General features: G+C 45.5%; 1 protein-coding gene across 1 annotated transcript; it reads left to right on the top strand.

Moving 5' to 3' along the window:
- Positions 1 to 7,447: 7,447 nt before the first annotated feature.
- On the top strand, positions 7,448 to 24,589 carry ADSL (adenylosuccinate lyase). Its single transcript, XM_045779780.2, has 13 exons — positions 7,448 to 7,673; positions 11,535 to 11,738; positions 13,426 to 13,470; positions 14,000 to 14,079; positions 17,108 to 17,279; positions 17,482 to 17,528; positions 18,207 to 18,297; positions 18,724 to 18,793; positions 18,937 to 19,084; positions 21,504 to 21,594; positions 22,246 to 22,335; positions 22,859 to 23,035; positions 24,457 to 24,589. Exons 1-13 carry the CDS (start codon positions 7,503 to 7,505, stop codon positions 24,541 to 24,543), a joined length of 1,473 nt encoding a protein of 490 aa, XP_045635736.1. The 5' UTR covers positions 7,448 to 7,502; the 3' UTR covers positions 24,544 to 24,589.
- Positions 24,590 to 25,381: the final 792 nt, after the last annotated feature.

Raw genomic sequence — 25,381 nt, 5'->3', positions numbered from 1 at the left:
ACCCTCCAATTCTTGGGTCATAAAATGCGTCCACGCTGGGAAGTGTGAGAAGAGGTGAATGAAATGCTTGAGAACACCTTGAGGGCCCGCTTGTTCCAAGCAAGTGCTATTTCTGAGGAATAGAGATCGTTGCAGAAACTCTGAAGACCCGTATCACCAAAGCTTTATTTTAAATTTGGGGTATTTTAGAAATGCATCGATGGCCGGTGGGGGGGTGTAGAATGAAAGGTAGTGGTTAAGACTTTAGCATCTGACTCAGCCTTCCTCACGCCTACGGGCCCTGCCATCACCTTAGGTGACTCCCAAGTGTCCACATAGAAAATCCCCCCTAACAGCCAGGCTTCTTTGTTCCTTCCTCCAGGCCACCCCAGCCACACACTCTCATAGTCACCCCAAATCGCTCCCCTGCAGAATCACTAATTTTAGCATCCTTGACCGTACCCTCATGTCCTCCCTACTGGTCCCCACTCCTCTGTGTTTTAAAACTCATTAGCCACTCCAGGACATTGACCTATTTACTTTCTTCCAACCCATCGGCCCTCCCTTCCTTCCTAATGCAAGTTAGGTTTTATAGCCCATAATTTCAATAACATGGTTGCTAACACCTCTAAATTCCCTTGCCACCCCTGTTTTGACAACCGCGTGACAAAATCCCCACTTTGGAAACCCTACTCTCTATTTTCTGCCAGTATCCAAGAGCAGCATTGCTCAGAAAATAAGTCACGATGGGGCAAATGAGGACTCCTGTCCATCTGTAACCAGCCAGCAATGAGACCTAGACGCCACTCAGTGAGCATCCTAATGCACGGAGAAAGAAAATGAAAGGTGTCGGAAAATCCCCTCAATTACTACTTCTAAAGTATAATCAGAGAGAGGTGCTTCCCCCTTCAAGTGCTGCTTCCTCCCGTGTGTGGGACCCTTTCCCTTCCAGCCTCCTTGGGTACGTTTAACTTTCCATCATCCATTCTCTCTTCACGTGTTCGGCTTGGAGCCCTGGCCAGTCGGTGTACTCAGTCCATGCCATTGTAGACACGCTCCTGTGGGCCCCTGTTCCGACCCCTGCCCCACTGGCTGCTGTCCCATGTTTCTTCTCAAGAAGCTCTCTCTCCTCCCCCTCCTGGGTCTCTGCCTCTATCGTTCCCTAAGGTCACTAACAACCTCCCTAGTCCAGTGGACATGGCCATGTACCTCTTGATACCACAGCCCTTGGATTTCTTTCTGTGCTCTAACGTGTTCCTTTACCTCCTCCATCTCTCTCAGCCTCTCTTGCCTTGGCCAGGAAATGTTGGATTTCATCAGTGCTCAGCCCCAGACCCCGCCTTGTTCTCTGTGCCATAATCCTAGGTGGTGTCCTTCTCACTGGCCACCTTTCTTAGTCCCCTTCTTCCTCTGACTGACCTCTAAATTTTACATTTTGGAGTGCCCCTGGGCTCAGGCCCAGTCCTGAACTTTGCTTTCTAGTCATGTTGCTCCTCCTACATGAGATCAACCAGCCCTGTGCTTTAAAATACAACACATGTCCCCATCCGGCCCAAATTAGATCTCTAACGCTGGCCTTTCTCATGTCTTGTCTATCCAGCTGACTCATTGCCTGTCTACTTCCAAGTCTAATGGACAAATCCCTCCATCTTCCTCATCAGATCTGCTTCCCTGGTCTTAACCATCTCAGTAAATGGCACCACTGTTCACCTAATGGTTCAAAAGCACCGATTCTTCACACCACTGATTCCGCCGTCAGGAAGCCCTCCAGTTGTAGGTGAAACATACTTCCCCACGTGGTCCACATCTTCCCACAGGCAACTTGGGTCCAGCCACCACTGCAGGAGCCCCTCCCCATCTGCCATCCTCCCCTCATGCCCACCCCAGACTTCTCTGTTGGTTCATGTCACTACCCTCCAGGGCTTTCTCCTTAAAATTAAAATCCAAACTCTATACCATGGTCCACAAACCCCATACTCAGTCTCATTCCCTGTGATTCTCAATCTCAATCCTACACAACCCCTGTTACCTTTCCTTTCTCTCAGTCACACCAAACTCATGCCCACCTCAAGGCATCATATTTACTTTTCCACTGCCTGCAGTGCTCTTGTCCCTGCATCATTGTGTGGTCTCTGGTCAAATGTGAAGTCTTAACCTGCTTATTCTGTCAAAAATAGCTGTCACTGGGGGTGCCTGGCTGGCTCAGTTGGAGGAGCATGCGACTGTTGATCTCAGGGTCATGAGTTCAAGTCTCACATTGGGTGTAGAGATTACCCAAATAAATAAACTTAAAAAAAAAATAGCTGTCACCACCCTCCCCCCATCCCCACTCTAAGTTACTCTATGCTCTTGTCCTGCTGTATTTTCTTCCAAGAACTTACCACTTCCTAAAATTATCTTGTTTATTCTTTATCATCTGTCTCCCTCACTGGAATGTAAGCACCACACAAAAGGCAGAATTCTTTTTTTTTTTTTTTTTAATTAAGTAGGCTCCATACCAAACCTGTGGCTTGACTCAACAACTCTTAAGATCCTGAGACACAGTCCTATGCCAGCCAGGCGCCCCAAGGCAGAATTCTTTACTGTCTTGTTCATCAGCTCCAGGGCCTAAAACTCCTATGGTTTTAATTACCATCTATGTGCTAATGACCGCTAAATTTATATTTCCAGTCGTTACTATTGGGCTCCAGACCTGGATGTATAATCATCTGCTTAACATTTCAAAACACCTAGATGTCTTAACAGCACTGCAAGTTCAACACATCCCGAACGGAAGTCTGTCCTACCTGCTAGCCCCTCCTCCCACCCCACAGTATATGGCATTATCATCCATTCAATGATAAAACCTAGAGACCTAGGAGCATCCTTGACTCCACCCTGTCCCTTACTCCCCAGAACGAATCCATCACTAAGATGGGTTGAGTGTACCTCTTAATCTCTCCCCTTTCTTCAGTTCCTCTGCACTTACTTCTCTTATTCAGGCTAGATCACCTATACCCCTAGGTCTTATCTAGTCCACGGCATTAGCCCAACTGACTTCTCACATGTTGTTCACCCCAGTTTCCCTGCCCCCCATCCATTCCACACATGACAGATGGAATATTTTCAAAACACATCTCTGATTAAGTTACCCTCCATTGTTAAAGCCTTTTAATGATTTTCCGTTGCTTAGAATAAAATCCCCAAATAACGTTTCTAACAAGGGTCTACTGGTCTGGCTTCCATCTACTTCTCCAAATTTACCTCCCTCTCTTCTTGCCTTTGTCCCCTCCACTACAGCCTCATCAGCCGACCACTGAATCCCAAGGCCTAGTACAATGCCTGGCACACGGTATGCACCATTGCAGAATGAATGATCCTAATGGGTAATAGGACATTACATCAAGAATTTGTTTAAGAAAGAAGGATAGAGGGGCGCTTGGCTGGTTCAGTTGGTAGAACATGCAACTCTTGATCTCAGGGTTGTGAGTTCAAGCCCTATGTTGAGTGCGGATCCTACTTAGAATAAAAATTTTTTTTTTTTAAAAAGTAAGACTCCTGATCTAGAGATGTTGATTTAGGTAACCGTGACGACCAGCCGGAAGTGTCTAGGTGGCTTTTGAGGATCAAGAACCAAAGCTTTGGAGAACCCACAGACTCAGAAGGCAAGCCTGCAGATGTGCAAGCCCTTTCCAGTGGGAGGAAAAGTGGGTTAAATCTTGAGGAAACTCCCACTGCTTCCTTTTCCAGGAATGAGAAGGGGGGATGTTAGCAAAGAAAGAGCAGTCAGAAAGGGAGGGGAATCAGTACAGTTTTGTTTTGTTTTCAAAGCAAGGGGAAGGGCTTGTCAAAATTGCTAAGCGCTTCAATCAGCCAGGAGGGGTGACTTAGTATAGGAAACAAGAAACACTGTTGGACTCAAAAATGAAAATGACATAAAGATGTACATTAGGAAGCCGGCTTCCAGTTCTTTTCCTGCCTATTTCATTCCCTGCATGTCCCCCCAGAACACAGACTTTATTAGTGATTCTTTTTTTTTTAAATACTGAAGTATAGTTGACACAATGTTACATATTAGTGGTTCTTCATGCAAATATAGGCAAATGAATATATTATGGGAAAGGGCCTTTTGTTTACTACAGGAAGTTATCGGGAATCAATGAGTGTGGTTTGGAGGAAACCAGAGGGCAGAGGTTATATCACAGTGCTAAGGAATGAGGCAGGGAGGGGAGCACATTTGTTCAATACAGGAGTCCCGGACAGTACGTGAGCTGGGAGTCAGCTGCTATTCTTGCCTTTGCTTGTCATTGTACACCTGGGGCTCATCAGCCACATTCTGCAGGTGAGAAGACCCAGGTGCTGAAAGATTAATTGCAAATCACACGGTGCCAGGAATGGTTGGTGAAGATGCGGCCAGAAAGAGAGGTTTCCATGTTAAGGAAGTAAGAGAGCAAGTGGAAATGTTTCTGTAGAGGGAGAGACCTGTGCATTTTTTTTTTTTAAATCACAAGAAGGGAGGCAGAACTACAGAGATTAAAGATTCAACATAAAGTAGTTGAAAGAGCCTTTCCTGAATGAAGATCTAGAAGACTGGAGGCAGAAACTCATGTTGAGGGGGAAACTGACAGCAGAGTGAAGCAGAGGCAGGAGAGAGGGCTGGAAGACTGAGGAGACAGCTGAGTTTGCAACAGTCACAGTGGAAAGTGAGAACAGTAAACTCATCACACACATCAAAGCAGTGACAGCGCTGACACACTCTGCGAAGAGTGGGAAGTTCCCGGAAGTAAATTCATCTTCTAGAGTTGTCTGCCTTCACCCCCAACACCAAGCCTCTGCAGCTCAAGAGGGGATGTAGACTTGAGTGATGAGCCCAGGTGGGTTTCTCTGATGGTCAAGGTATTCTGGAATTAGTGCCGCAGTCAATTTTGGCTGCTGATTCTGGAGTCCAGGTGGAGGCATGAAGGATCCCTGGAATGAGGACATTGAAGAAATGTGAAAGGTGGGGAAAGAGGAAGTGTAGTGTCAGGATCTAACTTGTATCTTGCCTACCGTGGGCCTTATTTCTCTCTGCTAGACACCTTTGGGCAGCATTCATTCATCCAGCAGACATTTACTGAGCACCTATAACCTACACTATGCTAGATCCTGTGCTAGGTGCCTGGGACACAGGGACCGAGATGTCATGATCTCTGATCGTGATGACATGATGAGATGACATGATCTCTGCCCCCACCGAGTCTGCCATCCTTTGGAAAGGCAAAAACACTGAACTCTGAGGACACCTGGGTGGCTCAGTTGGTTAAGTGTCTGCCTTCGGCTCAGGTCATGATCTCAGGGTCCTGGGATCAACTCCCACATCGGGCTCCTTGCTCAGCAGGGAGCCTGCTTCTCCCTCTGCCTGCTGCTCCTCCTGCTTGTGCTCTCTCTCTCTCTCTGACAAATAAATAAAATCTTAAAAAACAACAACAACACTGAACTCTGGTGAGAGTTATGAGAGGCCTATAAGAAGCCGGGAGGTCACTCGTCATCTAGGAGATCCCACAGGTGTGGTCCATAGGGTTTTGAGTGAATCCATGAACAAATGAAAGCAGAAATGGAAAGGTGACAGAAAAAGAAACTGTTGTCAAAAGTAAGATCTTGAAGCTTTGAGACCTAATCAGCAACTTTTTTTTTTTTCAAAGTAAGCTCTACACCTAAGGTGGGGCTTGAACTCATGACCCTGAGATCAAGAGTCGCATAATGACTGGGCCAGCCAGGAGCTCCTAATCAGCAACTTTTAATATCCCTGAAGTATCATGGTTACTGGCAAAGGGGAGTTCACTTCAAACAAGCTGGGACTTCAAAATGGAATTCCCCTGGGAGGTCTCCTCCTCCTGAGGAACTCAGAAATAGGTTATTTCAAAGCAGCACAGTGCCTGCTACTGTACCATGAAAGAAGGGGTACATTTGGAGCTGCTAAGAACCAGGTGTCTGGAGCCTGTCTGCCTGCGTTTAACTCCTAGCCCTCCCTCCACCACATGACTACTCAAGACGCTCAATCCGCCCACGCCTTTGTTCTGCCGCCTCCAAAATGGGGATCATGATAATGGATAGCATTCACTGAGCACTTACGCAGTGCGTTGCACCAAGAGCTTTACTTGTATTCTTCTTTTTTTAAAGATTTTATTTTTTTCAAAGATTTATTTATTTGTTTTAGAGAAAGAGAGCAGCAGAAGTGGGGGGAGGGGCAGAGGAAGAAGGGGGATGGGGGGAGAGAGAGAGAGAGAATCTCAAGCGGACTCCTCACTGAGCGCAGAGCCAGACACTGGGCTGGATCTCAGGGCCCTGAAATCATGACCTCAGCTGAAACCAAGAGTCCCACGTGCTTAACCGACTGATCCATCCAGGTGTCCCTAAGATTTTATCTTCAGGTAAGCTCTATACCCAATGTGGTGCTTGAACTTAACACCCCGAGATCAAGAGTTGCATACTCCAACTGAGCCAGCCGGATTAAATGAGATCACGTGTAAAAAACGACTTCCTGATACCTAATAAGACCTCCATAAATATTAGAGGTTTTTATTATTATTGGCCAACCAGAGGAAAGAGTGGGATCATGAGGGAACATTTTTTGGACTGAGCCTTAACTAGGAGGTAGTGAGAAAAGAGAGAGGTGTTCCAGACGGAGGGGAAATGCCTTTACCAAGTCGTGGGGTGACAGGGCATGGCATGTGCTGGGAACTATACAGCATAGTGGCTAAGACTGCAGAATCTGAAGTCGGGTTGTTCACTTACTAGCTGGGTGACCCTCAGCAAGTCACTCAACTTCTGGGAGTCTCAGTTCCAGCACTGGCTGAAATCCATTTTTACTGCAGTTTCGTGCTGGGGTCTCATTTGTAACTCAACAAATGCTGACTTCCCCTGGACATCATTTCTCCTCAGAACCGCACTGATGCCAGGCACGTAATGGCAGTGAAGCTGGGGTGGGCGACAACTATAATTAATAATAGCAAACACAGAGGCATGTGGGTGGCTCAGTCGGTCGAGCGTGGACTCTCGATTTCAGGGCAGGTCATGATGTCAGGGTCATCAGATGAGCCCCTCATCCGGCTCGCGCTCCGCGGGGAGTCTCCCTGAGATTCTCCTGCCTCCCGCCCCGCTGGAGCGCTCTCTTTCTAAAATAAATAAATAAAATCCTTAAAAAAGTAATAGCAAAACACATAGAGGGTTTTCTAAGTGTCCCAGACATCGGTCTAATACTCTAACGCCTCACGGCAATCTTAAAGGCAGGCCTTAATGTACCTTTTTGCAGATGGGGACACTGAGGCACAGAGTGGCTAAGTAAATTATGAAACGCTAATCACGTTTCTTGTACACGATGAGAAACTCGCCAATCCTCAGCAGCGGGCAGCCCAAGTCCGACAACTGGGAGCTCTCGCGTCTCAGGGGCCCCGGGGCTGGACCAAGTGGAGGAAGTATCGCCCCGAATGGAGGAAGTCCCGCCCCCGGACTTCCGCTCCCGCCCTCGCTGGCCCTCCCTTCCCTAGCAGGTTTTCGTGTTCGGGATGGCGGAGAGAGGTGACGGCGGCGGGCAGCAGGCGGCATGCGGGCACGACAGCTACCGCACGCCGCTTGCCTCCCGCTACGCCAGCCCAGAGATGTGCTTCGTGTTTAGCGACAGGTACAAATTCCGGACCTGGCGGCAGCTCTGGCTGTGGCTGGCGGAGGCCGAGCAGGTAACGGGCCGCGGAAAGGGGCCGGGCGGGGAGGGGCCCCGCCCCAGCACGTGCGGGGCTCGGCGCCGAGCCTAGGCCTGGCCCCTGGGGGGAGCTGCCCCGCTATTTTCGGCCGAGTATCCCTTTCCTAAGGAGCTATGGCCCCAGGAAGGTCAGGGCAGAAGGCCCGGGAGCCGACACCTGTTGCCTCCCTTGTTTTGACTCATGGAGGGTTAGACACGCGGAGGAGGCGGCGAGAAATGCACGCTCCGGTTTTAAGGATTTATCTTAGCCATTCCTGCAGGAATACTCTGTTGACCACGGACACTGAGCGCTCGTTACGTGTTATTGTGCGACTCTTAATTTCTTTAAACATCTTTTCCCATTTAACCCATAAACTCTGCAAACTCTCCACATTATATGGGAGAAATCAAGCCTCAGTGATACCCAAGCGCGTTATTTGCACCTAACCATTAATTGCTGAACCGGGGTGTGAACCTGGGTTCAATGCAGAGCCTGAGCACTCAGCCACTTCGTCTTCCACAGTGCCTCAATGTAGTTAGTGACAGGAGTGTCACTACAAAATTCGTGTTTCCTCGCCATTGTTTCCGCTCCAATCGGCTGTGTTTTGCTTTTCTAAGGAGGGAGAATCAGGGTAGGGGGTTATTAAGTGGGATTTCTGGTGTCTCTTACAAGAGCTGCATGTAGAGCTATTTAGCTCAACGCTTTGAGAAGTAGCTCCAGAGGGGCCTTCCCAGAGGAGTTGAAGGAAACTGAAGGTGATCCAGAGAGCTATAAAGTTTCAGAGGAAAATGCCACAACAGGCAAGATGACAGTGTCCTCTCAAAGGGCATTAGGAAACTTGGAAACAATCTTAGCACTGCCTGGGACCCAGGGACAGCGGAACTCCCCAAACAGGAAACTCTTCCCTAGATTTTTCCCCTCCCCATCACTGTCCTCAAGATAATTAAGCGACATAATAATAGTAGACACTTTTATCATGCCTACTATGTGCCAGGCACTGTCTTAAGGCCTTGCATATTAATGGCTCATTAACCCTCTAAATAGCTCTGTATGGTTAGAACTATTTTACAGATGTTTGACAGATGACGGAACGGAGGCACGGAAAGACTTCATAGAATATTGGCTCAGATAACAGGAATGGGTAGAAGAGGACATTAATAGGGTGGTGTGATTTATTATGTACTGGCCTGTATTCTTTTCTCTTTCATATGCTGCTCCATTATGTAGTTGAGGGTAGTGGCATTCAAAGACTTTGCAGGATCACCGTAGCTAGTAAATGTCTTTTAGTTGGAATTGCAATGTAGAGTCCTATGAATATGCATTCTTTCCTCTGCCCAGTCAGCACACTGCCCGAAATGCATACGGTTTTGGTATGATCTCCTGTGTTTGGATTTTCTGTTAAGGTGTCAAAATTAGCATAAACTGTGCAATAATTTAGTAGTTAAGGGGAAAAAATTGAATAAGAGATTAGGAGGAATGCAGAAAAGCAGGAGTGGGGGAGAAATTTTAACAAGATGCATTGCCCAGGGGATTGGAAGCAGTTTGGCCACACTGCCCCCTGCTGCTTTGCTTTGAGAGGAGCCCTGAGATAACTCTCTACTGTCTAACAGTCTGAGGCAGCTTTGCCCCTGTGGCTACTGAGCTTTTGAAATTTGGGTAGTGTGACTGAGGAACTGAATTTTTACTTTTTAATTTCAATCAGTTTAAATGTAAATAGCCACATCTGGCAAGTAACTGCCATCTTGAACAAGACAGGCCTAAGATGCAAGATTCTCCCCAGGGCCAAGGCTTGGGAGTTTCAAGTGAGTTTGAATGAATTTTACCAATCTGTATAATTCTGCACTTGAATCCAGGGTTCTGAGCTGCCTGTGGGCTGCAAGCTGTTTTTTGCCAGCCAGATTTTTCCAGTGATGGATGAATGTAAGATGTTTATATTTTTCTCAATAAAATCCTGCAGTGGTTTTCAGTTTTACTGAATTTGCTGTATATAATTTGTTGGCAAAACCACTAACAATGATCTTAATTTTCATTTCTCTAAGTAAATCCATCTGGGTCAAATGTAAAGTTTTGGCCTGGATCCCGCACTTGGGGCACTTACAGGCCAAGCACTAAGGGGTAAGCAATAAATAAAACAAACTCTCCTCTTACGGAGTATACATTCTAGGGGGAGGGACAGGCTAATGCATTTGTAAAAATGTCATGTGGTGATAAGTGTTGTAAATAAATTTAGGTTAAAGGGATAGATGAATGGTATATAAGAAGGATGTTTAATATTGGAGTTGGGAAAGACCTCTTCGAGGAGATGACATTTGAGTCCAGAGACCAGAACGTGTGAACCAGGCAGAGATACAAGGGCAGAGGGAACAAAGATCAGAATTATATTGTATATTTTGGCATTTACTTAGAATGTGATCAACATTATTCATTAAGAAAATCATGCCTTTGGGCGCCTGGGTGGCTCAGTGGGTTAAGTGTCTGTGGTTAAGTGTCTGCCTTTGGCTCAGGTCGGGATCCCAGGGTCCTGGCTCACCTGGGAGTCTGCTTCTCCCTCTGCCCCTCCCGCCACTTGCACTCGCTCCAGTGTGCTCTCTCTCTCAAAAATAAATAGATAAAAAAATTAGTTGGAATATTACCCAGCCATCAGAAAGAACGATTTCACAACATTTGCAGCAACATGGATGGGACTGGAGGAGATAATGCTAAGCGAAATAAGTCAAGCAGAGAAAGACAATTATCATATGGTTTCACTCATTTATGGAACATAAGAAGTAGGAAGATTGGTAGGAGAAGAAAGGGAAGAAGGAAGGGGGGTAAAAAGAAGGGGGAATGAACCATGAGAGACTATGGACTCTGGGAAACAAGCTTTAGAGGGGAGAGGGTGGGGGATAGGCTGGTGATGGGTAGTAAGGAGGGCACATATTGCATGGAGTACTGAGTGTTATACACAAGTAATGAATCATGGAACTTTACATCAAAAACTTGGGATGTACTGTATGGTGACTAACATAATGTAATAAAAAATTACTATTAAAAATGGATAAAAAATTAGAAAAAAGAAAATCATGCCCTCCAGGGTGCCTGGAGTCGGTTGAGCAACTGACTCTTGGTTTTGGCTCTGGTGGTGATCTCAGGGTAGTGGGATCGAGCCCTGTGTGGTGCTTCACACTCTGTGCAGTCCCCTTGGGATTGTTTCTCCCTCTGTCCCTCCCCGTGCGCATGTGTGCCCCCCAAAAATAAATAAATAAAATCTTTTTTTTTTTTTTTTTTAAAGATTTCATTTATTTGAAGGAGAGAGAGGGAGAGAGCATGAGCTGGGGGAGGGGGAGAACCAGACTCCCCTGCTGAGCAGGGAGCCCGATGGGGGCTTGATCCCAGGACTCCGGGATCATGACCTGAGCTGAAGGCAGTCGCTTAACTGACTGAGCCACCCAGACACCCCATAAATAAATAAAATCTTAAAAAAGAAAACATGCCTTCTTCCCCATGTACTTTTAATTGCCCCCAATTTTATTTTTATTTTTTTCTAAAGAATTACTGATTTATTTTAGAGCGAGTACTTGCGAACCAGGGCGGGGTGGGAGTCAAAGGGAGAAGGGAGACAAGCAGACTGCCCCGCTGAGCAGGGAGCCTGTCCCTGAGCAGGGAGCCTGTTGCAGGGCTCAGTCCCAAGACCCTGAGGTCATGACCTGAGCTGAAAGCAAGAGCTGGCGTGGCTCATCCGACTGAGCCACGCAGAGCCCTGCCACAAATTTTAATTTAAGAATTGGGAGGTGGGGCGTAAATGCTAGTATGAACCAGTTTTTTTCTTGGCGTCACTTCAAGTCGTTGTTATTTTATTTTGTTTTGCCTGTTCTGCAGACGTTGGGTTTGCCGATCACAGATGAACAAATCCAGGAGATGAAATCAAACCTGGACAACATCGACTTCAAGATGGCAGCTGAGGAGGAGAAGCAGTTGCGACATGACGTGATGGCTCACGTGCACACGTTTGGCCACTGCTGCCCGAAAGCTGCTGCCATAATTCATCTGGGCGCCACCTCCTGCTATGTTGGAGACAATACAGTAGGAATCTGTAGCGTTCTGTTTCCTCTTAGGACTCCGTTTTCATAATGGGTTTATAAATCTTATTTGCTTTTATCTAATTTTAGGAAGTGACTCCAGAGATCTTTAGTTTTAGGGGTATCTTAAACTCAGGAATTTTCTGCTTTTGTTATTCTTCTAATCTAAACCATAAGCCCCTAATGACCTCCGTAATATAAGACCGGCAGATGCAGTTTATGCCTTGGTTGGCTGGACATAAGTCAAGGTCTTAGTGTTTTAGGGGCAAGGTAATTGTCCAGAGGGATTTTCTTTCCAAAGTCCTTTATAACTCTTTGCTGTAACTTCTGAAAAAAAAGAAGGGATTGCATTATGATTCTTACACAAAACTCTTAATCGGCAGAGCGGCTTACCGTCAAACATGAAAAAGTAATATCGCGTTTTCCTGAGTTTACTAGGTGCTTGGCAGTATTCTGAGCACTTTGTATGTTTTACTTCATTTATTCTTCACAACAACCGTAAGAGAGGTGCTTTTATCTCCATTTTTCAACAGCTTCTTGAGGTGAAGTTTACGTACTATAAATTTCCCCATCTTAAATGTGCAGTCCAGTGAGTTTTAGTGAATTGATACTGTTCAACCTTCACTACGCTCTGGTTTTATGGCACATCCCTCACTCTGAAAAGTTCTCATGCCTGTTTGCAGTCAGTCCCCACTCCTGCTTTCCAGCCCAGACAACCGTTGACCTGCTTTCTTTCTCTGTAGTTTTGCCTTTTCTCGTCATGTCCTATAAGTAGAATCAAAATGTGTAGTCTTCCGGATCTGGCTTTAGAATCCCCGTCTCTACGGGTGAGGACACTTAAAGAGAGGTTGAAGAACTTGCTTAATGTGACACAGCTAGAAAGGATACAAGCCCAGGGAGAATGGCCCCAAACCTGTGCTCTTAATCACACTGTGCCCATGGGAACAGAAATTCCATTCCAGATACACTTCCAATTCAGAAAGAAGCCACTGATTTTTAAGTTGCCCCAAATACTTATTATAGTCTCAAGTGGTACATAATTAAAGGCATCTGTGTGTAATTGGTGACTCAGATAACAGAAGAACAACAATCCCCTCTCTTGGAATATACTTTTTTTTTTTTTTTAAACAGTGTGTAGTTGGACTCCTCAATTACTATCTCATGCGAGTTGCCTGAACTACATCTCCTATTTCTCTCAAGAACAGCTTCAAATTTCCTAAACCTTGATATTCTGGTTCATGTCGTTTTTTTTTGTTAGCAACGATAGACGTGAACAAAGGAGGGGGGAAACTAATGGAATGTTCCCCCTGGAAGCTTCTCAGAGACTCGGGCACTCCTCTTTGGGAACATCTAGAGCTTGTTGACCTGGACGTCTTCACAGTATTCAGGATGGGAATTTGCTCCGTGACTGTTCTCCACTTGTTTTAGTTACCATGTACATTGGCCTTTGGAGGTATAAGGGTTTTGTTCCTTGGAGATCCCAGAAGTACTGCTCTCCAGGTTGATGTGCTTTTAAAACAGTATTCTGAAAAGAACCACTTCTGTTAGGATCTTCTGGCTTGCATGGAGGGTTGCTAATAGTGAGAAAGGTGGTAGCTGAGAAGCCCAGTTATGATGGCCAAGAAGTGTTACGTAATATTATTGTTTGGGCAAAGCTGTTTAAGGTGAGACCACTGCATTTTCCTTTGCAGGACCTGATTATTCTTAGAAATGCATTTGACCTGCTTTTGCCAAAGGTAAGGAGTTGGCAACAGTTTCCTGTCAGCCCTGGGTTCCCCATGATAGGAGATGGGCACCACTTTCGAATAAATCAATGCAATGTGAATATAAATAGATTGTCTTCTGTTCAGATGAATGATTCTGTATCTGGTCTGTAGAACTAATTCTCTGTTTTTGGGTTAAATCACTCTAAGCAAATTCTTTTTAAAACATAGCCTTTTAAATGAAGGAAGTTAACCAGCAGCTCGTTGTTGGAATATGTTGGTCAGATTTGTGATTTTGTCCTGTTTTTATCTGCATGCGCATGTAAGTGGTCTTAAAATTGTGCAGAAAAAGTTCATGACTCTTTAGGTAGTCAACTCAGTTTTCAAACTTTGGTTGCCCTGAACTCATCAAGGCACTTTGGGATGCAAAGATGGAAAGATATGCCTCTGCCTTCCTTAGGCGGGAGATGCAATTTTATATTAAATTGTCTAAAAGTTTAGTTCCTGATTTATGTAACAAGCTCAGCTGAACTCATTCTTCACTACGTGGTCTTTCTTGCAGCTTGCTAGGGTGATCTCTCGGCTTGCTGACTTTGCTAAGGAACGAGCTGATCTCCCCACCTTAGGTTTCACACATTTCCAGTAAGTGATATGATTACTTCTTGGGACTTGGGCGAGTTTGTGTGCAGTTGGCTTTCATTTCTTTCTTCCGTTTCCCTTCTCTGTGGAAGCCTGGAGGTGAAGAATCTCAAAACATAGCTTAAGCAAATAAACTTGGGATGCTTATGAGGAATGAACCTTGTCCCTACCTAAAAAGCTAGAGACTTGTAAGAGTTCATTTGGGGAACATTGGGAAATATGGATCAAGAGCCTTAGAAAGTATTCATTCTCCTTGATTCAGTAATTTCATTTTTAAAACTCTAGCCCAAGGAAGTAATCTAAATTATGCAAAAAGCCTTATGTACAAAGATCTTTATTAAAATATTGGTTTTGATAGTAAGCATTGGAAACAATCTAAACGTGCACAATAAGAGAATAATTAAGGTATAGCATATAGTATATTCATAGGCTGGAATAATACGCAGCCATTGAAATCATGCTCGTAAGATTAATATGGAAATATGCTCAGGTTAATGTTACGGGATACAGACAACATATAAATTGTACGAAGATTGGAAAAAATTACACCAAGATGTAAATACTGATTTCTCTGGTTTAAGGATAATAGGATAATTAAATTTTTCCCTATATTTTATATTTTTGATTTTTAAAATGCACAAGTATTTTTATGATTATCAAATAAAATCCTTTTCAAAAGCAGAGAATGTCATTTTTGGAATGCTAGTAGCAAATTTCTAATGATGATATTTTAGTAGTGGTGTGTTAGCATCGGCCTTACATTTTGATGGGGGTATTACTATAGCAGCAAGGGTATTATCTCCTATAATTTAAGAAAGGCTGTTGAGTTTAATCTTCTTCAAAGTTAGGGCCTGCATTTACTGGTAGCAGAAGCCTGAAGAAATTGTTCATGAGGAGTCCGTGTGCAGTATGTCGGGGTTGACCATGACAAATGCCTTCTGCTGGTTCCCTAGCATTACCTGAGTTGCAGCTCCTCTTCCTCTCCTGTGAGCACTGGGGAGTGCCCAGAGAATGCGTGCATCCCAGTATTCCTCTGGGTGCAGTGTGACGAGGGCATCCGCGGCCCCAGTTAGCAGCAGTAGGCACTGCTGGTATTGATGCATGTATCTCCTCGGTATAGGTCAGTTCCTGGGCATCTGGCTGGCTCTCTCAGGAGAGCATGGGACTCTCGATCTCAGGGTTGTGAGTTCAAGCCCCGTGTTGAATGTGGAGCCTACTTTCAAAAAAAAAAGGGGGGGGTGTATGGGTGGCTCAGTTAGTTAAGTAGCTGACTTGATTTTGGCTTAGGTCATGGTCTCAGGGTCCTGGAATTGAGCCCTGCATCAGGCTCCCTGTTCTATGGGGAGTCTGCTTCAGGATTCCCTCTCTCCCTCTCCCCCTCGCCCTGCCCTCTCTTTCCCTCTCTCTTTTCCTTCTCTTTCTCTCAAATCTTTTTGAAAGGGGAGAGGGGAAGCAACTTTATTGAGATATAATTCACATACCATAAAATTCACCCTTTTTTAAGTCTGCAGTTAATGGTGGTTTATGGTTTTTTTTTTTTTTTTTAAAGATTTCTTTATTTTAGAGAGCATGAGCTGGGGCAGGTGCAGAGGGAAAGCTAGAGAGAATGTCAGGCGGACTCCCTACTGAGCGCAGAGCCTGATGTGGAGCTCAATCCCATGACCCTGAGACCACCTGAGCCGAAATCAAGAGTCGGATGCCCAACCGACTGAGCCTCCCAGGTGCCCCTAATAAGTGGATTTTAGTATACTTACAGATTTACACAGTCACCTGTATATAATTTCAGAATATTTCCATCACCCCTCAAAAAAACCCACACCCATTTAGCAGTCATCCCACTCCCCCCTTACCTGTCCCCTGGCAATCATGGTCTGTTTTCTGTCTATGGATTTGCCTCTTCTGGACGTTTTATTTAAGTAGAGTCCTTCAGTATTCATCTTGTTATGACTGGCTTTAGTCACTTAGTATAATGTTTTCAGTGGTCCTACTGTAGCATGTAGACTGCTTCATTTCCTTTCATAGGCAAAATGGTAGATAGACCAGATTTTGTTTGTCCGTTCTTCACTTTATGGACATTTGGGTTGTTTCCACTTTGTGGCTGTTACGTACAATGCTGCCATAAACAGATCCAACAAAGCCGTCCATTTATTTCTTTGCTTGGACCAGTAATCTATCAGCTAGAAAACTACCATGAGATTAATTGGGGGACATATTATGGCTCGTGGTGTGCCTTCTTGTTGCCAGCTGTCTGTGTCATTCGCCTGGTAGGAGAGAAAAGCCACCTGGCATGAGCTAGGTCATCTGTTAGAGCTGCAGCTTTATCGCAGTGTATTCGTAATGATATTTTACGTTCAGAAACGGACCTGCAGCAGGTTGGTTTAGACTTAGGGAGCAAAGCCATCAGCTGTTACGTTAGAGTCCTTTGGTTATGTGTGTGTTGGGGTTGTTCTCCACAGCATGGCTACCCTCTCATCAGATCTTGTCTCCTCGGAGAGGGCTTCCTTTATTGACAGTCTGGAGTAGCACTCTCCAGTGTCTTCATCATTTTGTGTTTTCATATTTCTGACAAAAAAAAAAATCAATAGTTACTTGGTTTACTTGTTTACACCACAATGTGAGTTCCATTGGACAGAAACCTTGTCTATTTTATTTGCTCTTTTTTCAAAACCAAGAACACATTGGATACTTGGCAAATGTTTGTTACATGAGTGTATTTGACTTGCCAAAGTCTGGGGACAAACAAAACAGACATTGTCCCTGCCCTCATATTGCCTCTTGATGATAAAGAAAGAGCTATGTTAGGAGACCTTTAGTTTTATAATCACTGAATATTTATAAATGACATTGAATTTCCTTAACCATTATTTGCTCAAACTTCTTAGCTCTGGTTTTGTCTACACCGGTTTCTCTCTTACTTTAATTCTTAATGCTTTCCAGGGGTAAGCAGTGATTGTTTGAAGAAGCAGTGAAGCTTTTATGAAGTAAGTCCTTGGTTCGAGACTTCTCTGTGTCCTTTTTGGGTCATTTTCAGGCCTGCTCAGCTGACCACAGTTGGGAAACGTTGCTGCCTTTGGATTCAGGATCTTTGCATGGATCTGCAGAACTTGAAGCGTGTCCGAGATGACCTGCGCTTCCGGGGAGTGAAGGGCACCACTGGCACTCAGGCCAGCTTCCTGCAACTCTTCGAAGGAGATGACCAGAAGGTATTCCGAGAGCAACTGGGGACACAGAAACTCAGTGGTGAGAGCACCAGAGACAGAGCTGACCTCCAGAATGGGAGGAGAGATTGATCTTGGGATGAGTGGAGTCTCTGGACTGGAAGGAGGTTGAAGCCTGGGCAGGATGTTGAGATGTCCTCATACTGGTCACACCTGGATTTCTACAGGGATGTCTTTTTCTTCCAAGGTAGAGCAGCTTGACAAGATGGTGACAGAAAAGGCAGGATTTAAGAGGTAGGTAAATGGGAAAAGTGTTGACTTCCCTATTAAGTGATGGAAGGCCTGTGTTCAGGGTACCTCTTGATCTGACCTTTTCTTCTTTTGTTCTTCTGCCCATTTTCTTTTATCTCTGGCCTGGGTTGTTTTTCTTTATAGTCTAGATTCTATTTTTTTTATAGTCTATAAGGAATAAGCAAAGTGTTTACTTCTGAGATTCTTTTGAATAGTCTCACCCATGTTGAGGTCCTCTAGTGGTTTCATCTAAATCTGACCATTTCCACTGAGGGCCATCACGCTTCAGCATGGCTCCTTGTTCTAGGCATTTCCATCAGGCTGTGGCAAGATGTGGGTACCACAGGCCCACACTTCCTTCTCAGGTCTGGGTGTTAGTAAAAAGGAGAGAAAAACAGTTTGTTTCAGAAGCATATTACCAGTGAGGTTGTCTGGGCTCAGTATGACTTAGTATACCAGTGAGACCAAGCTCTTGCTTAAGGTCTGTTTTTGCTCATTTGTTTGACAGTCACGTTTTGAAAAAGCACTTTTTCCCTCCCAGATTTTATTTTTAAATAATCTGCGCACCCAGTGTGGGGTTCGAACGTAACCCTGAGATTAAGAGTTGCGTGCTCCGCCAACTGAGCCAGCCAGGCGCCCCTGAAATATTTTCACTTACGACTCTCTTCAATTTATTTCTAGGGCTTTCATCATCACAGGACAGACCTATACACGAAAAGTGGATATTGAGGTGCTGTCTGTGCTGGCTAGCTTGGGGGCATCCGTGCACAAGGTGAGTGGTGGTAGCAGTTTGTGGGGGTGGGCTGAGAGTTCTGCAAACCACAGACAGATGGAATTCGCCTCGGACTTTTATTATAGTTACATCTCTCAAGAGACGTCAAGCTTCATTTTCACCATCTGGGGTCTGTAGGTGACACCTCTTAAATTAAGGTGCTCTAAAAGACAGACTAGCTCCAGAGTTCTCATTAAAGCTCGTCTTGCATTGTCTTTCCTTGCTATCGTCAGTAATGTTTCACACAAGTGTTTCCATGCTCCCTTATTTGTTATCCCTGCTCTTCAGGAGCCAGGAGAAGTCTGAGTGAGGTATTCTCCAGGAACTCTTAGAGAGGTCGTGCTCACCTCCTTCATCAGTCTAGCCCCTGCTCCCAGAGTCCTGCGCACCAACAGTGCGGGACGTTGCCTAGCCCTTTCCCCCCAGATTTGTACCGACATACGACTCCTGGCGAACCTCAAGGAGATGGAGGAGCCCTTCGAGAAACAGCAGATTGGTGAGTGTTCTGTGAAGACATGAGAACACCGCAGAGATGCTGAGAGGCCTGCGTGCCTGCGTTAGTAGCTCACCCAGCAGTGTGCTCGGGCACTCAGTGTCCTCTGAAGTCTCTCTGCTTTTGTTTTTCCTTGTACGGGGCAGGCTCAAGCGCGATGCCATACAAGCGGAACCCTATGCGCTCAGAGCGGTGCTGCAGCCTTGCTCGTCACCTGATGACCCTTCTCATGGACCCACTGCAGACGGCATCCGTGCAGTGGTTTGAGCGCACGCTGGATGATAGTGCCAATCGGTCAGTAGAAGGGGGATGCCACGTTCAACAAGTTGGGGGAGGACCAGAAGAGGAGCCTGGAAGCAGAAGGATGTTTTGAGCATCTGTGTATTTTCTGTTTGTCCCCGCAGAGCCTCGAGTCTAGCAGGAAGGCAAGAACATAGAACAGTGTGATGTGTGTTAGGGTCAGAATGTATGTGAGATAATCTCTGTGGGAGCTAGGATGGGGGAGTAGTGGTGGAGGAGTCAGGGAAGGGTTCACAGAGAAGGCGATGCTCTAAGACTCAAGAAATATAGGCTTTTTAAAAATTTATTTATTTATTTATTTGAAAGAGAGCGAGAGCAGAAGCAGGGGGAATGGCAGAGAGAGAGGGAGAAGCAGGCTCCCCACTGAGCAAGGAACCCGATGCAGGGCTCAATCCCAGGACCCTGGGATCATGACCTGAGCAGAAGGCAGATGCTTAACCAACTGAGCCACGCAGGCGCCCTTTAAAAACAGGCGTTTTTAAAGACCTTTCAGCTAAGATATAGGGGCACCTGGGCGGCTTAGTTGGTTAAGGTCTGACTCTTGATTTCAGCTCAGGTCATGATCTCAGGGTTGTGAGATTGAGTCCCGTGTCGGGCTCAGTGCGGGGTGTGGAGCCTGTAAGATCTCTCCCTCTGTATAAGTAAATAAAGATAATAGGTCTTTAAAAAAAAAAAAAAAAGACAAGTTTGGAAGCATATATGAAGGCATAAAGGCAGGAGAAAGAACAGTTAGGGAGTTACCAGCAGTCAGGTAGCACTGGGGAGTGAAGTCTGTGTGTGGCAAGAGATGAGTGGGACAGGATGACGGATCACAGCTAGTTTATGAAAGGCCCTGTAGGCCCTGAAAAGGAGTTTAGTTACTGTGCTGAAGGCAGGTGTAGTGTCTTGGGACAGTTACATGGTGATTAGTGATGAGATGCGTCAGAAGTAGCGTGTAGGTATGAATAAGGTACCAACATGCACGTGGTTTTCTGCTTTACGTTTATACTTAAAGATTTTTGTTTTGGGGCAACCCTGTCAGGACCCCTCTCACTCCTGAGAGGTTTTTCTGTATCCTTGCTTAATAAACATCTGTGTTGGCTTCATTCACTCAAAAAAAGAAACAAAAAAAGATTTTTGTTTTTAAGTAATCCCTACACCCAATGTGGACCTCGAACTTACAACCTGAGATCGAGTCACACGCTCCACTAACTGAGGCAGCCAGGTGCCCCTATATGTATACTTTTTTTTTTTTTTTAGATTTTTTTTTATTTGAGAGAGAGCACGCACAGGAGCAGGGATGGGGGTGGTGGAGGGAGAGGGAGAAGCAGAAGCAGACTTCCTGGTGAGCAGGGCGTCTGATACTGGGCTTGATCCCAGGACCCTGAGATCATGACCTGAGCTGAAGGAGAGCCTTCAACTAAGCCAGCCAGGCACCCCTATCCTGTACTTTTTTTTTTTTTTTTTAATATTTTATTTATTTATTTGACAGAGAGACAGCCAGCGAGAGAGGGAGCACAAGCAGGGGGAGTGGGAGAGGAAGAAGCAGGCTCCCAACGGAGCAGGGAGCCTGATGTGGGGCTCAATCCCAGGACCCTGGGATCATGCCCTGAGCTGAAGGCAGACGCTTAATGACTGAGCCACCCAGGCGCCCCATCCTATACTTTTTAAAGCAGTTTCGTGTTACTGTGGTTTGCTTGCATTGTACTGGGATCTGAAAAGGATATATAGTTAAAGCTAGCTCTCTGGGATCTGTGTGTAATCCAGGGAATAAGACATTGATGGAAGTAAGATGTGTGAGCTCATTCAGAAGTCAGCCATTGAATGAATACTCAGCAGGGCGTGACCTAATCAGATGTGCCCGTTCAAACACCCTGTAACAATTTGGAGAATCAGTTGTAAGGGGACATGGATCTGGTCAGAACAAGTTAGGAGGCTTCTTTAAAAAAAATCCAAGTCCACGCTGGCACAGTGGCCATGTGATCAGAGAGGAAGGATATAAGTAATAAAATCAGGGGCAAATTGGCTGGCCTTGGTGGTGGACTGCAGTGAGAATTAATTGGTGATGGTGTGCTAGTCCCATTTACTGAGACAGGAGCCACAGGGAGAAGAAGAGTGGGTTTGACATGCGAGCAGGAAGCAGTGGAAAAGTGGCTGAGTCCAGTCTGGGGTTTGAGGTACCTACGGATCAACCAGGCAGAGCTCTCCAATGGGGTATGTGATCTGGCACGTAAGCAGGTGGCCTGGACAAGGGGTGATAGATTTGAGGGTCATCAGATATTGGGGTAGCTGAAGTCATGAGATGAAAGGAAGTTGTCCAAGTAGTACATGTGGCGTGACAGGTCAGTGAGGCAGCTTCTTGGGACACACCCTACATTTCACTCAAATTGATATTTGTTTAAAGAGATAACTGAATTGGCTGTTTGTTTTCCAGACGTATCTGTTTGGCTGAGGCATTTCTCACTGCAGATACGATATTGAATACGCTGCAGAACGTTTCTGAAGGATTGGTGGTGTACCCTAAAGTAAGAAACCTCAATAAAAAAACAAAATATTAGGGAGGGCGGTTGGCATGTGGGAGGGGGAGTGTAATCTTTTCCTGCTCTGGAGTGAGTATGTTTGGGGAGCTGCATCCTGGTCCAGTAGGAGGAGTTCTTCCTAACCAGAGCTCATTCCTAAAGTTGTGACATAAGCTCTAGAGAGCTAATCCTGGAATCTGTAGACACGTTTATAGAAAAGAGAAAAGGAAGTACTTGAATGGCTTACGCTCTTTATGAGCATGAATCATCAGCTCTGGTGTGACTGGCAGAGCAGACGATTTCCTTTGCTGGTTTTTAAGTACCTGAGGCAGATGGGTTCATTTCCATTATATACTTGGCTCTTGAGGTTGGGCACTGAAATTTTAACAAAGTTCAGGTTTTAGAAATCTTTCCAATGAAGCAGCTTTTAAAAGTTTATTTAAATCAATATTCCTTTTTTAAATCAAAATAATACTTTGGATTAGAAAGGAAACTGAAAAATACAGTGTGGATGAAAACGATCCATTCTGCTCTCTGTCTTCATAAATGTAATAGTTCCTGTCCTTGTGTGCATTTTTTACTGGTCTCAGTGGCTCTCCTGCTGTGTGTGTGACTTTGTGACCTTGCGCCATCTTAGCCCTGCATTCGTTCTTCTAGGTAATTGAGCGGCGCATTCGGCAAGAGCTGCCTTTCATGGCCACGGAGAGCATCATCATGGCCATGGTGAAAGCTGGGGGTAACCGCCAGGTTTGTTAACCCCTCATGCTCCGGGATAAGTGGAAAGTGCACCTTTAGTCCTGTTCTCCCTTATGGAGGATGAAAGCATTTCTGTCCTCACCCAGTCTTGGTAGTGGTACAGAGCAGTGACCGTATTCTGCCGTAGAACAGGCTTGTCTCTGGAGGGTGACTGTGGTAAACTTGGTTTGTTTAAAGCGAATCACTTAGTCACCTGTAGAAAACGTCCACTTTTAGTGAAGGAATTCGGGCTGAATTTCCAATAGGAAATGACGGGAAGAGGGCAGGACACAAGAGCACAGGGTCCATGAAGCTTTAGAGGAGCCAGAGCAAGATGGGCGTTAACTTCATTTTCATCCTAGGATGTGGTCAGGGTCAAGATCTTGGTGGGGTCCGACTGAGGGGAACCACCTCAGCCTGGACGGGCTTTGTGTACCGACGTAGACAGACAGCATGGAAGTGTGTTGGATGGCTTCTTACGATGTCCAAATGCCCTCTTAGTAAATGAACCAGCAATACCGCACTGTCTTCCCAGGATTGCCATGAGAAGATTAGAGTGCTTTCCCAGCAGGCAGCTGCTGTGGTCAAGCAGGAAGGGGGTGACAATGACCTCATAGAGCGAATCCAGGCTGATGCCTACTTCAGTCCCATTCACTCCCAGTTGGACCATCTACTGGATCCTTCTTCGTTTACAGGTCGTGCGTCCCAGCAGGTAAGCACGAGAACACTTCCATAGCGCTGTAAGCCTCCCCAAATGCCCTTTTTTTTTTGAATTTTAAAATTTTTTTTGAGAGAGAGAGTGTACAAGTGGTGGGTGAGGGGTTGGGGGAGAGGGAGAGGGAGAGTATTAAGCAGGTTCCTCACCCAGTGTAAAGCCCAATGCTGGGCTTGATCTCACCACCCTGAGATCATGACCTGAGCCAAAATCGAGTCGGATGCTTAACCAACTGAGCCACCCAGATGCCCCCAAAATGCCCTCACTGCTGGGCTGCAGATCCTGGAATACTCTCTTTAATGTTTCTACTTTATAGGAGGTATGCTGAGAATGAGGCTGGTCAGAAAGAATTCAGAGCAGGCTAGAATGTGAAGATCTGGTTGTTTTGAGCTGCCTAAGTATTTCCCCCTGTGGATCTCCCTGAATTCTGCTCTGGAGCATGTGATATAACGGACAAAGATTGGGTTTTACCCTCAGATCAGTCAGGTTCGTTCCTGACTTCTGGCTTTCACTGGCTGACAGGATAAGAATACATGTCTTACAGGCTGGTGGTTATATGGATTAAAAAGCCTAGCATAGTACTTGGTGCATAGTAGGTATTCAGTAAATGTCATTTTCCCTCTTGGCCTTTCAGAGACTACACTCGTAATTCAAAAAGGCGTACGAGTGCAGACCAGGTGCTCAGTATGTATTCGGATACTGCGCTCATTCTGGGGCTCAGAACTTAGTGATGAAGGCTTATAAAGAGGTCATTATAATACCAAGCAGTACCTGCAGGAATTGCGGGAAGCATGTCCTTTGGGACCACAAAGGAGTAGAATAGCCCTAAAATAGGAGAGGTCAGGAAAGGCTTCTTGGAAGACTTGACATCTGAGCTGAATCTTTGGGACAAGTAGGAGTTGGCAAGTACATAGTCCAACATGGGAGAGAAACTACAATTGTTTGCGTGTTGCTAGAACAGCAAGTACAGAAGTAGGTACAGGTTTTCAAGTTGGAAAACAAACTGGAGGTGGAAGACCAGCAAGGAAGCTGCTGCAGGAGGCCGCGCAGTAGATGAGGCCGTGGAGCCAACGTGGTGGGAGATCTGGATGAGGGGGAGACTGCGGGGCTGTTCAGGAAGTTAGTCACTTGGCAGGTGGTCGAATGAGGAGGGAAGAAGCAGTGATGGTTTTAGATTGGGGAACGGAAAGAACAGGCTGGGCTGGTTTGTGGGGAAGCACGTGTGGGCATGGTGAGTTGAGCTGCCTCGGTCTAGGGACAGATTTCTGACAGGCAGTTGAGAAAAATAGAAGTTCAGTGGTGGAATAAGAGCTTCATCAAATTATTTCTCAGTGATATAAACTGACATTGAAAAAAGCGTTATCAAACTAACATCTTGACGTTTTCTTTTGTCTTACATTTGCTTTCCTCTTTGGCAGGTGCAGAGATTCCTGGAAGAGGAGGTGTATCCCCTGCTGAAACCATATGAAAGCGTAATGAAGGTGAAAGCAGAATTATGTCTGTAGACTTGGAAAGAATTAAACAAGAAGTCATTGGCTTCATTAACCTTTATTGCCGAGTCTTGGAAAATGTTATTCTAATGCCTTATTTTACCTCAAGACCTGTTCATTTCAAATTGATACAGCACTTTTCTGTTTGCATGGTGCTTTCACATTTCTCAAGGTTTACAGTGCAGAAATAAATTACATCAGGGCGCCTGGGTGGCTCAATTTGTTAAGTGTGTCTGACTCTTGATCTCGGCTCAGGTCACGATCTCAGGTTGTGAGATTAAGCCCCGCATCAGGCTCAGTGCTGGGTGTGGAGCCTGCTTAAGATTCTCCCTTTCCCTCAGTCCCTCCCCACCTCTCCCTGCTCTCTCTGTCTTAAACAAAGAAAAAGAAAAAAATTATGTTGAGTTGGACTCTGTTTTTTACAGCAACACAACCTGTAGTTCATAGTTTGCTCTTTCAGGCATGTTGTCCAGCTAGCCTAGTCTGTTTCACATGCTCACTTGATCATGAGGGAGTAAGTGAAGTCCTGGTCCTCTCTTCTGAAGGTAAATTTGATCTGTGTCTAGCAAAATAGCCAGGACTTTGATTCAGGATGGTTGGATACCTTTGGTATCCAGTTATGTTTTGCCAGAATGTATAATGAAAGTCAGAGCTACAGCAAATTCTCAGGCTTATTCAGCTCAAGTTGTACCCAAGCTCACTTCATCTTTTGGTAAAGCTTATATATCAGAGAAATGCTAATTGGGTCTATAGATTTCATCAGGGCATTTGACAATCTTGAATCCTGGTTACACAGATTGATTGGTAGTTGAACCAGCTGTAGCCAAAGAAGCTCATTAGGAACTGTCCCCCA

This window comes from Ursus americanus, chromosome 17 (assembly GCF_024610735.1).
Source record: "Ursus americanus isolate L20-20 chromosome 17, mUrsAme1.1.p, whole genome shotgun sequence".
Classification (NCBI taxonomy): Eukaryota; Metazoa; Chordata; class Mammalia; order Carnivora; family Ursidae; genus Ursus; species Ursus americanus.
This window is presented reverse-complemented; position numbering and strand designations above follow the sequence as displayed.

What these genes read in the sequence shown, in the direction of transcription:
- ADSL (XM_045779780.2), top strand. Translation starts at nt 7,503, where the DNA reads ATGGCGGAGAGAGGTGACGGCGGCGGGCAGCAGGCGGCATGCGGGCAC. An exon ending in GGCTGGCGGAGGCCGAGCAG is followed by an intron (nt 7,674 to 11,534) that starts GTAACGGGCCGC and finishes CCTGTTCTGCAG; the next exon opens with ACGTTGGGTTTGCCGATCAC. An exon ending in AAGCTGGGGGTAACCGCCAG is followed by an intron (nt 22,336 to 22,858) that starts GTTTGTTAACCC and finishes CTGTCTTCCCAG; the next exon opens with GATTGCCATGAGAAGATTAG.